Here is a 15,486-nt window from a genome sequence, read left to right on the forward strand (position 1 = left end):
CGTGGGTAAACTCAATTTTCGAATTAGGCAAAGTCAATTTTTTTGGATGTGGCTAAGGTCGGTTTTCATTGACATTGAAACGATACGTAATGACTTGGTCGCGTGGGTTTTGGTACCGGCGAATGTTAACGCCGGATGCCGGATTTTCCGCTTCATGGGCCATATTTTGCTTTCCGCATTAATATAAGGCAATCACTCCCGGAATCAGATGCTGAGCAGTGCATTTGTTCTTAGAATACGCTAGCGGTGATACTTAACCTACCATAAAAAGACTAAAATTGCAAATGTGAATACTCGCCGCTCTCTTGAGCTTTCTCAACGACAGTGGCATGGACATTGGGGTCGATGCGGCATGAATGGATCCTCGCCGGAAGCTTGAAGACTCTCTTTGAGCTGGAAAGAAGGGCCGCCTGGAGCATGGAGTCAATAAATGACACCCAGTTGCCGTCCCACTTGAGCTTGCCGCATGGTCCTGAAAAATAATATTGCGCCAGTCTCATGCTTTATGGGAATATATTGCGAAGCATTTGCCTCTCAACGAATGTGACTACGTGTTTGAGCGTTTCGGTTTGTGCATACATCACTTCTGCTATCCGAACTCGCTAAGAAGCTACAGGAAGAAGTGACAAGCATAGGCTCTGAAAATGATGTTTCAAATAGCAAGACTGTTATGTGAACCTGCCTAACATCATGTGTTGTAGAACACGGAATGCCATCTCAAACACTGCGCACGAATGATATGGCCTATCTGGACTACCTGTATGCACTCTTTCTTTACCGCTTGAACAGGCACTAATGGTACGGTATATTGGCCGAGAGGTCGAACTGTCCGTGGCCGTTGTCGTAGGCATGCTTGCTCAGCCGTGGAAACATCTTTAGTCGCTTAAAGACAATTTTCGTGATAAATATGTATTTCGAATGGTATTTTTCATTTATTTATTCCCGAAAACTGTGGTTTTGTTTAGTAATAAATGAACTGTTTTTATAATACCATTCTAATCTCGGTCAATTCGCTGCAGTGGACATGCATCATCTGTGATAGAACACGAAAGAAAAGGTTGAATCGAGGGCGTGCATGAGTGAGCAAAGCGGGTTGTGCCATTGATTGAGGCATCATCATGAGGTGAGGCACATAAACCTAAATAAGTGAACACGTTTCAATAACCACTCAAGAAAGCTTCGCTGATAACCGATTCCCAATTATGCATGGGATCCGTTCCAAAACGCTAGCTTTCATGAAGGAAAGGCGGAAGACACTGGAACACTGTGGCTTATTATTGTGATAGCAATTACATCGGCAAATCAAGTGAACATTCACCAACGCCATCGCCTTGAAGTTTCATGTAAAGTCAACTGAAGTGAATAATTATATGGGATTTTACTTGCCGAAATCACGATGTGGTTATGAGTTACGCCATGGTTGGGCACTCAGATTAATTTTGACCAACGGGGTTTCTGAACATGCAACTAAATCTATGTGCACGAGCGTTCTTGGATTTCGCTGCCATTAAAATGAGGCAGGCACGGCCGCGAATCGAACCCGCGATGTCATAGCCGGAAAGTCACCGCCGGCTTGTCATTCCATATATAGTTAAAGATCGCTACCGTGCTGGATATCAGGGAAAAGGTGCGAGTGTACCGAGAATGGTGCTGCCTTGATGCGCGCCGTCTTCTTGCGCACCCAGTGTTGTACGTTGCATTATCAGGCGCTCGCAAGGGGCAGATGAGCGCACGTCTCCTCCGCTTGTTCGGCGGTGGTTTTCTTTATATTTCCGTGTGCTGTGGCGCTTACCGCTCAGAGTTAGGTTTACAAACAGGGCCACGGTTGCCCAATTTCACTAATGGCAGAATGAATATGCGACCTTAATATTCCAGTTATACACGCTTTATTAAATCTTACATAGTAGAAACTAATTGGTTGCACGCGATATAAGGACTGCATTTCAGTTGTAATACAGTTTTTAAAGGTGACATTCCCGAAAGTTAAACGACAAATGAGTGTCTGCACTCATTCTACCATACCCTTATTCTCGAACCCTTCGAAGACAATTGCCGAAATGCGACGGCTTCATAGAGACGACAGCGCAATACTTACTATGTATGTCAGCATTTTTTATGCCCTGGAAAACACCGTGGTGCTCGTAGCCACGCAGCCGGAACTCCTTGTAGATATCTTCGGCGTCGAGCTCGTAGGCCAGCGTGTCGGTTGGCGTGCCCAGTTCCTCGTCAAGGACCGTCTCGTTCTCCGCAGCCAGACGAATGGAGCCACTCGCGACCACCGTTCCTGCCTCCGAGATCTCGAACTCCCCCGATGTTCGAATGATGTTCATGAGATACCGCACGGTACCTTCATCCGAGCGTCAAAGCGGATTCAGTTTTTTGAACGATGCTACCAAATTCATAACGATACTGCACCGATCGTTTGGTCGGTGTCAATTCAGCTGTGAGTTACTTGCTCGCACGGTTATTTTGCAAGTTTCCGACCATAATTATGCTATTTTCACTTTTCCACCGACAGAAGCAACAAAACGAGGTGGATTTAGCCTTGATGAGCTATCAGCAAAGATGCATAAGAAAGAAATAAAACCACAAGCTGCTTTTAAATTGACAACTTTCTTTACCTACTTCACCGATTTGGACGGAGCTTGGCCTACCTGAGAAGTTTATATAATATGAAATCAATAAACTAAAAGTGTATTGATTGCATGATGTGTGCCAGATAGCGAATACGGTTATCTTTTCGGTAAAACTACACTGGGCAAATTGGCAGACGCATGATTGAGCAGCTCAGGAAGCCTTCTAACAAAGTGAAAATATCGTAACCGGATGGCATGATTGCCTTTCATTGTCACGAGCGTGGTTGCGTTCTCCGCTTTCAAGATAAAATTATCCCCGAGAAAAACACAAAAAGCAAAATGTCAATTGGCCTGCACACTCGGGCCCATAATAAAAAGGTATTGACCAGCCTAATCATTCAGAGCGCTCCCATTGCGACATTCGGCGAAGCATGTGTGTGAGCATGATGTCCATTATAGTCAAGATTTCGGCGAAAGTTCGTCTGCTCATGTAACATGATGATGTAGAAATTGCGGTCACAGACCATGTCAAGGTGAAAATAACACAGAGAAATTTCGTGATCGTGACGTGACAGTTTGATTGTTTCGTGATAGTTTCGTGACAGTGTGATCAAGGAAACCGTATTAATTGTCCCGAAACATCTATGTGTTATTTTCACCTTGACTTGGTCAGTGACCGCAATTTCTTCATTATGATATCCTTGTGACCTTGACAGACAGATATTATTTTCTACGCATGCGTTAGGAAAATAGTTACCGTTTGCTTTGCTTTGTGATGTTTTAGCAATTAGCGTTCATATTTTAACACTGCGCTAGGCAGGTGTCTAAGACGTGGAGTACTGGCGGTATTAGGTGTCATTCTACATCGGAAAGGAAATTGTTCGTCCACATTCTCCATTTGTGTTGTGTTCTACCGCTGCGTCAACCTACTAGTTAGGCTTCACAGAAAAGCCTTCATGCTAACAGATAGCCACTGCGATGAAGCTGTAGCCATAATACTAGGGATAGTGGGGTTTGCTGCGGCCTTTCAACTGGGGTGCACTAATTTCAAGAAGATATGAGATTGCCAGTTGATTTCTCTGCTGATATGCCTAGCAGGTTTTGTGGTCCACAGATGCCATGGGGTTATGCAGCAGGTTACACAGGAAAGCTATCGCTGAATTGGACAACCAAATTCGATAGTTGCTGCCATAATTTATTCCTGTGTATTTGACCTGCTTTCTTCAGCGCTGTAAGTTAATGCCGTATCGCAGTGAAAAAACGGTGAAGGGAGCGTACGTTCGCTCCCTGAGGCGAACATTAGTAGCACGAGAAATTGAAACACAGATTCAACTAATTAACAAAAGATCACAAATTAACTTCATAGGTAATTACTTTAAGACACATATTGCAATTTACTAATTGTAGCCGATGAGCTTTTCAGGCGTATCCACTTGAAGGTTATTTCCAGAATGACACCAGCTTGGAAATATGCGCCATCAAACTGACCGTAAAAATGCAGTGTTGTTCCAGTTACTTTTTTACCAAAATTCTGTTTTATACATTGAAGCACAAAAGTAACTGCAACGTCCATGTATTTCGTCCCACACTTTGGGAAACATCTCGAAACTGCTGTCATCCTGGCAGCAGTTCATTTTAATTGGATGCGTTTTGCAAGCTCACCGGCTACAATTCGTAAATTGCAATATGTATCGTAAAGTAATTAACAAGGATGTTCGTTAGTCAAATTGTGTTAAGTAATTGAATATGTGTTTTAATTTCTCGTGCTACTAAAGTCCGCCTACTCAAATAACCCAGCTCAACGATAAATATTATGCTACCTGCCACAGGCGATTTTCAAAACTTCCGTAAAGCTTAATTTTGAACACCGGTATATCATTGGCCATGCAGACTAAGAATATCATGCGTTTATTAACAATGGTAAATGAAAACACCCCAGCCCGTGCCACTAAGTATAAAGGGCTTATGGCAATGCAGACTTGTCGAATTACGAATTTTACTTGATAGCTGGAACTCTGCACCATGTGTTTTGTCACTGCTCTGTCTTCGCTCAGCGCTTACAAGTATGGAAAGGAGTCAGTATAGAAAGTTGCTGTTCCGGCACATCGCATGAGCACAAAGCAGCCGAACATCTGCGAGTGCTCTTGACGATTTAGGGAGAGCGCTGTATTAGGTGGCTAGATTTTAGCCCAATCATCTTTCAGCATATTTTTTTTACACTTTTCATGTTTCTCATGGGGAGTGCAGAGGCTAGAACTCATGCCACCCTCCCAAGTTCCTCTATAATAAGTTATCTTTCTCTTCAATAAGAACCATTGTCTGGCCCCACTCATCGTGATTATTCTTAGCATAGGACACCGTAACAACTTTCACGAACATAACGAAATTTGAGAAACTTTTAGTGTGCGTATGAAAAATTCTGCCCAACCTCCTTCGCGTTACCTGGTCATCGCTTTCATATAACATTTCTGCGCCTGGAATCTTTGGTCCTCGTTCTCTTCTCATAAATAACCGATTTGGGTTATCGCCCTCACACTGAAAAGGAGAAGATCCTGGACTCACCCGTCTTAGGCAGAATGACGACACGGTGAAATGTTAAATCTTCGAGTATTACTGGAAGCTTGTCAAATGGCTTCCCAAAGCGCTTCGCCAGGGACTTCCAGACCATCACTATGTAGCCGGTCGCCGGAAACAGAACGCGGCCTTGAATTTGATGCCCAGCCAAGTATGCGTCTCGTTCGTGGTCGTCGAGATCAACTTCTATGACTTCTTCGGAAAGCTGCGCAGGAGATACGTGATGTATTCTACTATAGGTCTATAAAGTTCATTAAAATTTTTTGCTTTCTATTTCTACCTGGATATATGACAATTTCGGTGAATATATTGTTATATGTCACATATCAGCGACTTTTTCAGGATACAACTTTACACGTATTCTTTAAGGCTTCTTTTTGGTTCCGGTAATACAACCTTTACTAATTTTATACTGAGAAAACATGCTTTATGGCTGCAGATACTGCCCTTGAACGCTGTGGTTGTGCCCAACGAAATAACTGAGTTTCTAAAAGCAGTCAAGCAAGGGCACAATCAAGGCACTATGCGATGCGACAAATGTGAGTATGCAGAAATTAGGAATGAGCGCATTCAATATTAGAATATAAACGGAGAAAGAATAGTATTGATTGCGACGTTTGCTGGTGCAGAGATGAAACAAATAATTCAGAAAAAAATTCTGCTACCCATCTCACTATGACTTTCGACGTTAATGCCACTAGCACTCAAGCAATGTTAGGACATACCGTAAGGATGCAAGAACCTTTATTCGCGATTTGTAGTGATTAATCGGATGTTTTCGTTGCTAGACTTCCTTCACAATTGTACCAATCCTTCGTTTCTAAGCTCGTTCTGAAAACAAATGTATTAAATTCTACGGTTTCATGGGCCGAAACCACGAATGACCAAGGCGCCCCTTAGTGGGAGACAGGAATTGTTTTGACCAAACAGTTTTTTCTAACGTGCATCAAATGCGCCGTATACGATCGTTTTTGCTTTTCGCCCCCATCAAAACGCAGCAGCAGCAGAAGGAATTTGATACCCCGGCCTTGTGCTTAGGCAAATCCACTTAGCAACCAAACAGGGTAAGCTGGCTTTGATATTTTCTCATATGTTGAACTTAAACGTTAAACATTATCGAACGCTATATTGACCTTTTTCGCGGAGCAGTTTGTTTTAGATAAACGAGATGGCGCTCACAAATGGCGCTGTAGGCAAACATAATCCAGAATAAGCGAAAGAAATGTTTGACCTGGGCCGACGTAGCAAAATCGTTCCATTTGGCGACGGTCCATTGCTGAGAGTGGTCCCAGCTGACGAGGTGCGCGATGTTCGGAGTGCCACGTGGTACAGGCAGGGGCACTGGCGGGTACAGCGGAGATGGATCAAACTTCACGCCCAGCGAGTGCAGCTGGCCCAAAGAGTTGAGGAAGAAGCTCAGGTTGTCCGCGTCCCGCTTCATCAGGCCAAGGCATGTGGCGTCCGCGCCAACTGAGCGTCTCAACACCGACTGCAAGACATAAAAAAAGAATGTGGGGCAGAGCATGCCGACGCACTTCGTAACGACCAAGCCTTAGCTGTAGAGGGCGTCTAAGACGTTTTGTTGCTTAAATGTGAAGGGCCTCAACTTCGTGAGAAGACTGCCCGAAGCAAACATATGGCGTGTTATACATGCTAATTTTCTTCCCGAGGGCTCATGTATGCTGGACGTACGCGCCACGCTCCCGCCACAAGCTTACTGCCACTTTCATCAGCTGATTTAAAGCTAGTGAAGAGAGGGCTCGTGAAAGCCATTCTCAACATTGTGCTTGAAATTTGATGGCTACACGAGACTGGAACTAGTAAAGAGAGGAATCGCGAAAGCTATCCTCATGAAAGTGCTCCAAAAGTGATGGCCACGCGACTTTAGCACTAGCGAAGACAGGGGCCGTGAAAGCCGTCTTAAGCAGTGCGCTTCTGAGGTAATGCCCACACGAGGTTGGAAAAAACTGTAAAGCCCAAATTCAACGGCTGTTAATAGCGGGCTTCTCTTGGTGCCTTTTGATACGGCTGGTAGAAGGTGAATTACATGAAGTGCACCAAAAAAGAAGGGTGCGCAATATCGAGATCGAAAGATCGAAATTAGGTCCTCCATTATCTGTATCGTGTGTTTTACAGGCTAAAGAAGGGTAGGGGGCGGAGCGCCGGTAGGATTCTCTGCCCATAGGCAGCTGAACGTTTCATATAGATTGGTCCACCAGAACGACCTTCCCACGAACGGAGGATACGAAAAGAAGCATCAGGAACCTTTCACTAGCTGCGTCACAAGGGTCGTTTACGACATCGTTTTGAACTGCGACCGACTCTACGTGGAGCACAGCGTGCGTTGGCTCGACTGACTGCGTCCGAGTACATGCCAACAGCTCGAAACAGAAGTATGGCAGCAATCTCGCTCTGCACTGCCTGTCACGTGGGTGCGGCCGAAAATTCGAGAAATAACCATCATCAAGAGTCATTCGGATTACCGCACATGCGAGATAATCGAGACCTTCACCATGCAGTGTCAAGCGGGGCCCTTCATGCGTGAGCTAGGCTCACGCGTGAGGGCCCCGCTTGACACTGCCCCGCACAAGCAGCTCACGTATGTGCACCTTCGCGTATATACTATACTATAAGCAGACACTCCTCCATTCGATGCCTTGTGTTTTTATGACTAATAGATGGCTCACGGGTTTTCGAAAAAGTTAAGTGGTAGCTCACCTGCAGTAGGCAGTGCGGTGCAACCTCAACCAAGATGGCGTCCTTGGGAACGCGTTGCAGAGCTTCGAAGAAAAACACAGGGGATACAATATTGTTTGCATGGTACTCTGGTGTGCACCTCTGAGCAAGAGACTCGTGCCAGCGGTGTGGTGGCAGTGAAGTGCTCAACCAACCCTTGCCGCGGAGCGTCGGTTCCGTAATGATCTGTGAGAGAAACCGAAGAAGTATGAAGGCGGCGTTGGACATCAGGCACCTCCTTCCTTATTTATCAAACGGGCAGCTACGTACAAGATGGTGGTAAGTGCTAAACTTGAATACGCAGAGCTACTGGTATAGCAGAGAAATATTACTTGTCCGTAAACCTATAAAAGGTCTGGCTAAGCTGTCACGTTTAAATATTGGCTCTTTCTTAGTCTCTCCACTCTGCATTAGGCGACTAGTGGCAAGAGCATTCTGCTAACTACTGTGAACTCTTCATACGTTTCAGAATTTGTAACATTTATTCTTTTACGTTGCGCTTATAATGATAAAAAACCACGTCAAATGTGTACCCAATGTAGATTCAGACGTTCTTTATTCAACGATGGAGATATTGAATGTCTACGTAACTGACAGGTACATCAGAAGCCTTCCAGAGTGACATTTTCGGTTGTAGATATATAACAAATTCTGTTAGTTCAGGAAGACTAGCTTATTAACACAAAGCTAGCAGACTCCTAAACAACTAAATTTTGGAAACCATTCATAAAACCATTCAGCAAAGCCCACACACTCCTTATACATTTTACTAGAAATAGCTTTATGGCCAAATCTTTGTGAGCTAAGAAACAAGGGTATATCTTTGTTAAATTGGTCACCAAAGTATTATGCTAAGGAAAGCTCGAACATAAAATTTTATAAATACCAACGCGAACTCTACATTGAAGCATTTTACTTTGACCTGAAGAAACAAGTTTACGTGGGCTTCCTTACCATGTCGTTCTTCAATTAATCCAGTGGTCGAAAGCAAATTATCCTGACGTAATCTTAGGACCATGCTTATCACCGAGGTAATTATGCCCGGTAGCCATGCTTCTTTAAAAGCCGATACGTTCAAGACATGGCAGTTCGGGGGCGGGTCATGAGGCTTAGCGTCATCTGTGGACGAGCGAACGCTTCCTGCAGAACAAATGTATATATATATATATATATATATCTATTTGTTTAAGGATGCCATATTTGTGAACAAACGAAGTGGCGTCATTTCTTTTTTCTTTTTGTGGCCTTCGATTAACGCAATGTTTTCAAATGCCATGCAATTCAACTCGATGCGCGTTTGGAACTAATAGCGGGGAAGCTGCTGCGGTGAAATGCCAGTCGTGCGGATGTCGTGCGGATGCCGCAGTCGCCCCCGTGCACAAAAAAACATCGTTCCTTTGCGAGCCAATTAAACCTTTGGGCGTTGCATGTTGGTCGCTTCGTCGGACGCCACGCCCGTCAGACAGGTTAGCCGAACGAAGGCAGCTAAGTGGAAAATTTGTTGGCATTCCTAAGACTACTCTTGATTGAACACGTTGACCAACGATGAAACACATCTCCCCAGCACAACGCCACTAGAACTGAAACAAATGTTTACAAGCAAAACTACACAGCATGCGAGGGTGGCGTATATTAACCAATGATATTTACGACCGCTTATTTCTTCCTTTACAAGGGCTCCCTCATTTTCTGCCATCCGCAAACGCCACTTAGCTACGCACTCCTTCGCTCACGGCAGCGCTAGCTGGGCACTCGACAAGCGTGTCGATTTCAGAGAGCGTTACAGTCTTTCTGTATTGCTTCAAGAGTCGCTAAACGTGTATGCTGCCTATTGTAACACAGCGGCGCCGCGGCTGGCGAATACGGCGCAGCGGATGGCGACATGACGATGTTATAGTAACTGACGACTAACAACGCCTTCGAATCCTCCTAGGGCAGCAAGGCCGTGAGCCTCAATGAAGCCAACAGTGATGAAGAGACGGCAAACTGACGCAGAATTTTGACGGCACGGAATTCGATAGCTGCATTCGAAGATCTGCCGCCTTGCCTTGCGTCACTCCGGCGTTTCAATGCGGAGCATGGAGGGCAATGTGGCTGGAGACTGTCGCACATTGTGCCACATAAAGCAGGCACAGAAATGCGAAGTATTTCGATAAGTATCTCTTAAGTTATTGTTAAATGAAGATTTTCTGTTGTTCAGCTTGTCTAGCCTGCATTGTTGTGAGCGGTAGGGTGCGTGATCTTGTTATACCGAAGTTAGCTGTATAATGAAGAATTTTCAAGGTCGGAAGCACTTAGTTATAAAGGAGTTTCACCTAAAGCAAAATAACCAAGAGAGGGGATTTTCTCGCTACTTTCAGGAAGGTGTTTGTAGACCGTGTTTAAGGGTGCGAGACGCACCTTAGCCGGGACGAGAATGAACGAGCGTAAATTATTTTGGTTAGTACAGCTGAAGGAAATTACTTCTGCTTACCCTGGAAAACCGAATGACATGCTGGGTGTCTGGAGTCTCATTTCGTTGACATCAGTGTCCATTCCTGAATCAAACCCAGCCAGGAAGGTAACGGCTTGGGACGGGATTGTACTGACATCGAGCAGAGTTTGTAAGACGTGGCGGGGTTGCTTCCTCCATATAGCAGAATCCCATCGGCTATGCTTCAACTGCAGTGCGCCGTCTTCACTATCGCGCCGTTACCCCTTGTGATTGACAACTTAGGACATACGCCACAACAACGACCACAGGCGCAAAACATTCTACCAAATTAACCGTAAAGGAAGTCCAGATGCATATAAGCCTCCGTGCTTCATTCACTACTACCTACGCATGGGGAAAGTGTAGTGCAATTACTCGCAATTCGAGTATACGAGAGCGCTCCCACCTACCCCTCCCCGTTGGCGCTGAGCCGTGCTCCCTCAAGGGCTGCAGAAGATAGCGCCAACCTTTCCCTTTCCCTCAAGAACCACTTATCATCATCAGAGCGGTGGCATTCTCTTGGTTACCCCAATTGCGAATTACCAATGGAAGGAAGCCCCGGCAACGAAAACCGCCGATACCCAATCGATGGAAGGCATCGTTCTGTTTGGTGCGTTTAACTGGAAATGTGTGTCAGTCTGTTTTTGTCATTTGTGTAACAGTATATAGCACAATAAACAGAACCAGATCCTTCACTTCATTCTAGTGATTCGAGATCCTAAGGCAACACTGGGGCTACGAAGGACGCCGTAGTAGAGGACTCCAGATTAATTTGGGCCAGCTGGGGATACATCACGTGAACCTCATGCACATTACACGGGCGTTGCTACATTTTGTCCCCTAGGAAATGCAGCCGCCGTCTGGGGTTTGATCTCGTGCCCTTGTGCTTATGAGCGCAGCGGCGTAGCCACTAAGCCAACACGGCGGTGTGGAGGGCTCATGATTAACTAGTTATGGCACGCTCACTAATTGATGTACACGAGCGTCCTTGCTTTTTGCCGCCATAGGAATGCGGCTGCGCTGCCTGGTAACGAACCCGCGACCTCGTTCTGAACACCAGTGGCAGAATGACAAAAGGCAATGTTGGCGCGCTTCGATTGTACTGATGATTTCTGCACCCTTCCATGCCCTTTAAAGAGTCTGCACCCACGCTTTGGCGTTGCCGTCACAGTGTCATTGCTGAGCGCTGGGCGTTTGATTGTGCCATAACGAAATGATTTACAAGTGAAACCGTTCACACCTTCGTTGTCAACGCGAAACTGGCTTCCGGTCGTAAATTTTTTGAAGCTTAATCTTTCCCGCAGCGCTCAATTCCTTTTGTCAGAGAATCTAAAATGTCTACATCAAAATTGTATTCAACCAAGCAAATAAGGAACGCCCACTTCTAAGCGGATTTAAAGTAGCACGTTTCCATTCCTCGACATCCTTTTCAATGACTGCGTGTAATAACACGCATCCTTATAGACCAGACAATTCAGCATTTGCTCAACAATATACGGTATTGAAACTTGCGGTTGTTCCGGTTGTTTTCTTCCTCGTTCGATTATTTCTTGATTTTTTATTAGTGCCCAAACTGTGACCTGCTTTTAGTGAGGTGATATGTCGAAGCAGCATTGAGACTATGGAGCTCTAGGCGGAGAGGCCACCATGAGACGCTAGGTGAACTTGCTCCAAGTGGGACTTGAGACGAAATGGTGCAAGTGCTCACCAGCACAAGATGCTCTTGTTAAAGTTACTGCACAATGAACCCCATCCTGCATGTTAAAGGTACGGAACATCATTGGCATTACTAGGTCACGCAGTTAGAAAAGACAGGGGTTTAACCCTTGCCGTACCGCGCCCATTTGGCATGGTTAGCCGTCTATTGATGGTTTGAAACGCCGCTTTCGATACCTTCCGCACCACTCACGAACATACTGCGTTTTCGGACGTGAAGGAGGAGAAGTATAATTTAGTTTTCTAAGCAGTTTGATTTTTTCCCGCCAGGCCTTGATTTTTAAACGCGCTCCGAAGTTTCGCGATCATCAAAACAGAACGCAAAAATTTGCGGCTCCGGAAACGGTGCGCGCGCTTCGGGAGATCGCAGATATCTCGATCCCGCTGCCTCTGCGGTGGTTCTCATCAAGACATCGAATAGCAGCGAGTCAGAGGACGCCGACTTTTCGTCGGACTTTGAGTCTGAAAGCGACGACAACGCAAACCAGCCCGGAACATCGGCGGCCGCAGCCCAGCACGCCCAACTGTGCTTGCAGTTAAATTTTTGTAGCGAAATATGTGTTCAATGAAAAATTTCGATTTTTTTTTCGGAGATAGTGCCTAATAGACGGCAATACATTCTCTATATCTCATAACTATTGTAACTTTTTTTCTTAGCAGATACAAGCGTGAATTTACAAATTTAGTTCAGTTTTATCGCAAAATCATGATTTTGACAATTTATATCGTTTTATGACATACATAGCGTTAATAAAACTTTCAAGCATGAAAAGTCTATTCAGTTTGCTTTCTGTTTATGTATTAGAATAAATCTTGATTGAAGGAGTTCCTTCAGACAAAGAAACATCTGCCGTAACATACAAAAAACACCTATTTTCCCCATGGTAGGGAAGAAGTTAAAAACAATAAAAATTGTTGCCTGTAACAAGCGTAAGGGAAGTTGGCCTGAGAGGAGTTGGCAAGGTGCTACTAAACTTGCTGACACAAAGAAGCAGAAGCAACAGGAAGCTGCCGACGAGGTCAATTTGACAACAAATAATGAGCAAATGCGAGCCTAACCAACATGGCATAGATTTCAGAAAGACTACCTCACTATCTATTACGCAATTATGCAAGCATCTAGCATGAAAGTTCTTTGAGTTGACGTGTATATAAGCAAATAAAGAGAAGAAAATAAATAACAGGTAAATTAAGCTCTTAGCTAATGCACAATAAGAGCAAAAGCACCAAGACTGCTAGATGATGTTAACAAAACATTTAGAGGTCCTTTAGTTTTAGAAGTGCACGTTATTTTTGCAATTTCTGCAGGTCATCGCTACGCCACGACATGAAGTCAGCAACTATTAGCACAGGTGGTAAAGAAAGCTTGCCGATTAAGAGATGCGTGGTAACAGCAAACCGTGCATAATGAGCACAAATGTGGCTTATTTTGTTTGATTTCACGTTACTTTTTAAATGTGGCATGAAATATAAAGAGCGGCAGCCGAGATTATGATCACTGTTGCGAAAAAGGGCTAAATTGATATGGACTGCACCTTTTGCATGGCTTCCAGAAATGCCGGTCTGACGCTCTCCATGTACTTGCTGTGAAAGGCGATGCCTGAGCTGTCCACCTCTCGCAAGAACACGCTTTCAGCTTTTAGCTCTTGGACAAACTTGGCTACTGCTTCAGCTGCTCCGGACACCGTAACTGAATCCTCTGCGTTGTGGCAAGCTGGCTGCACGCCGTCTGGACAGCGTCTTGTAGCCTCCTCCCACGAGAGACCTGACAAAACAGAGAACCGAAAAAAAGTGATTACGCCCGTTTGAGACAGTTGCATCTCACGGCAGCGCATCTGCAAGATTTACACGTTACGGTGAAGTTCATAGAAGTGGCAAGAATTCGGTAATTTTTCGTACAATGAACCGCAATAATGAACACCCTAAGTGTTGTGTTGCCGTCACGTGTTTAATTTACAGAATGTAAGCTCGTAAATGATGTTCCCTTTAAAACACTGCAAGCCATATCTCTAATGCAGTGACCAAGACAGGAGAGGGAATTCTTATAAGCAGCACTTTGGCAGCGGCGGTGGCAGAAAGCGCATGCATCAAAACGCTCTTTTTCTACTCGTTACAGTTTTCAAGACTTCGTCTGTATTGCGGGACCCGTCGAAGAAATTGCCCGTGAACCCACCACCAATTCATGCTGCGTCCTTTCCGCTGAAACGCTTATCCTGCAACCCATGAATTTGCATCGAGTTGACGTCCGCTGCTAGCGTCACCAAGCTGCGATTGTTCCAGCCAGCACCGCCGTGGTCATCAACGCCCCCCTTGCTCACTTTGGCAGGGGCGGTGGCAGAAAGCGCACGCATCAAAACGCTCTTTTTCTACTCGTTACACGTTGGTCTTTTTAACTTGTCCTAGCCCTCTCAGGCGTACTTTAATCTGCTGCCGCTCCCTGCCAAAGTGCTGCATGCTTGACTGTTGTGGTGGTGTCCGTTTTTGAGCTTGAAAAATGTCGGTATCTGATAAGACATGTCCCAAGTGCATGAAAACTGTGTCTGACAGCAGCCTTGTCATGAAATGCTCGGTATGCGATAAATCGTATCACCTGGGCAAATGTTCAGGTGTTACGGAAGCGGCGGCTAAGAATAAGAGAGAAGCATTCTTTGCCACGTGGAACTGTCCTCAGTGTTACTCATCCCGTTTGAGAGGCTCAGGCAACGACCGAACTGACGGTGACATTTCTGCAGTGCTAATTGCTATCCAAGCTAAACTAGAGAAGATGAAAAGCCTCCCAGAGAAAGTAGACAACATTGAGAAGTCGATTACGTTGATGTCGGACAAGTATGATGAGGTGTTGAATGTCATGTCGCTACATGACGCAGAACTGAAAGAGCTGCGGAAACGCGTTGAGGCTGTTGAATCCCGCAGTAACACTGATGAAGTTGAAGTCCTGAAAAGCACTGTTAATGACTTGGAGTATAGAAGCCGCAGGCAAAATATAGTTATCCATGGCGTCACAGAATCCCAAAATGAGGACTTGCTTTGCAAAGTCAATGAGGTTGCCCAGTCTGTTGGCCTACCGGACCTACTTCCAAGTGATGTTTCTGCTATGCACAGACTTCCCTGTATGCCAAAGAAAACCCCAGGAGTCATAGTACGCTTTGTTCGCCAGCATATGCGAGACGATTGACTGCAGAAAAATAAGGACCTAATAAAACTGAAATCTAAAGTAGCAGTAACAGAAAACCTGACTCTGTTAAACCGGCAGCTACTGCAAACTGCCAAAAAATGGGCGGAGCGTTCTGGGTATCAGTATGTGTGGTGTCGAAATGGCAAGGTTCTAGTGAGAAAGAAAACTGGAGAAACTGCACATCTGATTCAAAGCAATGAGGACTTGAGAACACTAGCCGAGTAAAGTGCTCCCTT

General features: G+C 45.1%; 1 protein-coding gene across 1 annotated transcript in view; it reads right to left on the reverse strand.

Annotated features, from left to right (window-relative positions):
- LOC119445413 (fatty acid synthase) overlaps nt 1-15,486 on the reverse strand; it is a 244,931-nt gene that overhangs the window by 103,400 nt on the left and 126,045 nt on the right. Inside the window, exons 10-15 of the mRNA XM_037709704.2 lie at nt 13,611-13,840; nt 7,869-8,072; nt 6,382-6,639; nt 5,139-5,355; nt 2,096-2,347; nt 299-472 (exon numbers count right to left, since the gene is read on the reverse strand). Of these exons, the coding sequence (XP_037565632.1) occupies nt 299-472; nt 2,096-2,347; nt 5,139-5,355; nt 6,382-6,639; nt 7,869-8,072; nt 13,611-13,840 (1,335 nt within the window). The remainder of the gene's footprint in view (nt 1-298; nt 473-2,095; nt 2,348-5,138; nt 5,356-6,381; nt 6,640-7,868; nt 8,073-13,610; nt 13,841-15,486) is intronic.

This window comes from Dermacentor silvarum, chromosome 3, assembly GCF_013339745.2.
Source record: "Dermacentor silvarum isolate Dsil-2018 chromosome 3, BIME_Dsil_1.4, whole genome shotgun sequence".
Taxonomy (NCBI): Eukaryota; Metazoa; Arthropoda; class Arachnida; order Ixodida; family Ixodidae; genus Dermacentor; species Dermacentor silvarum.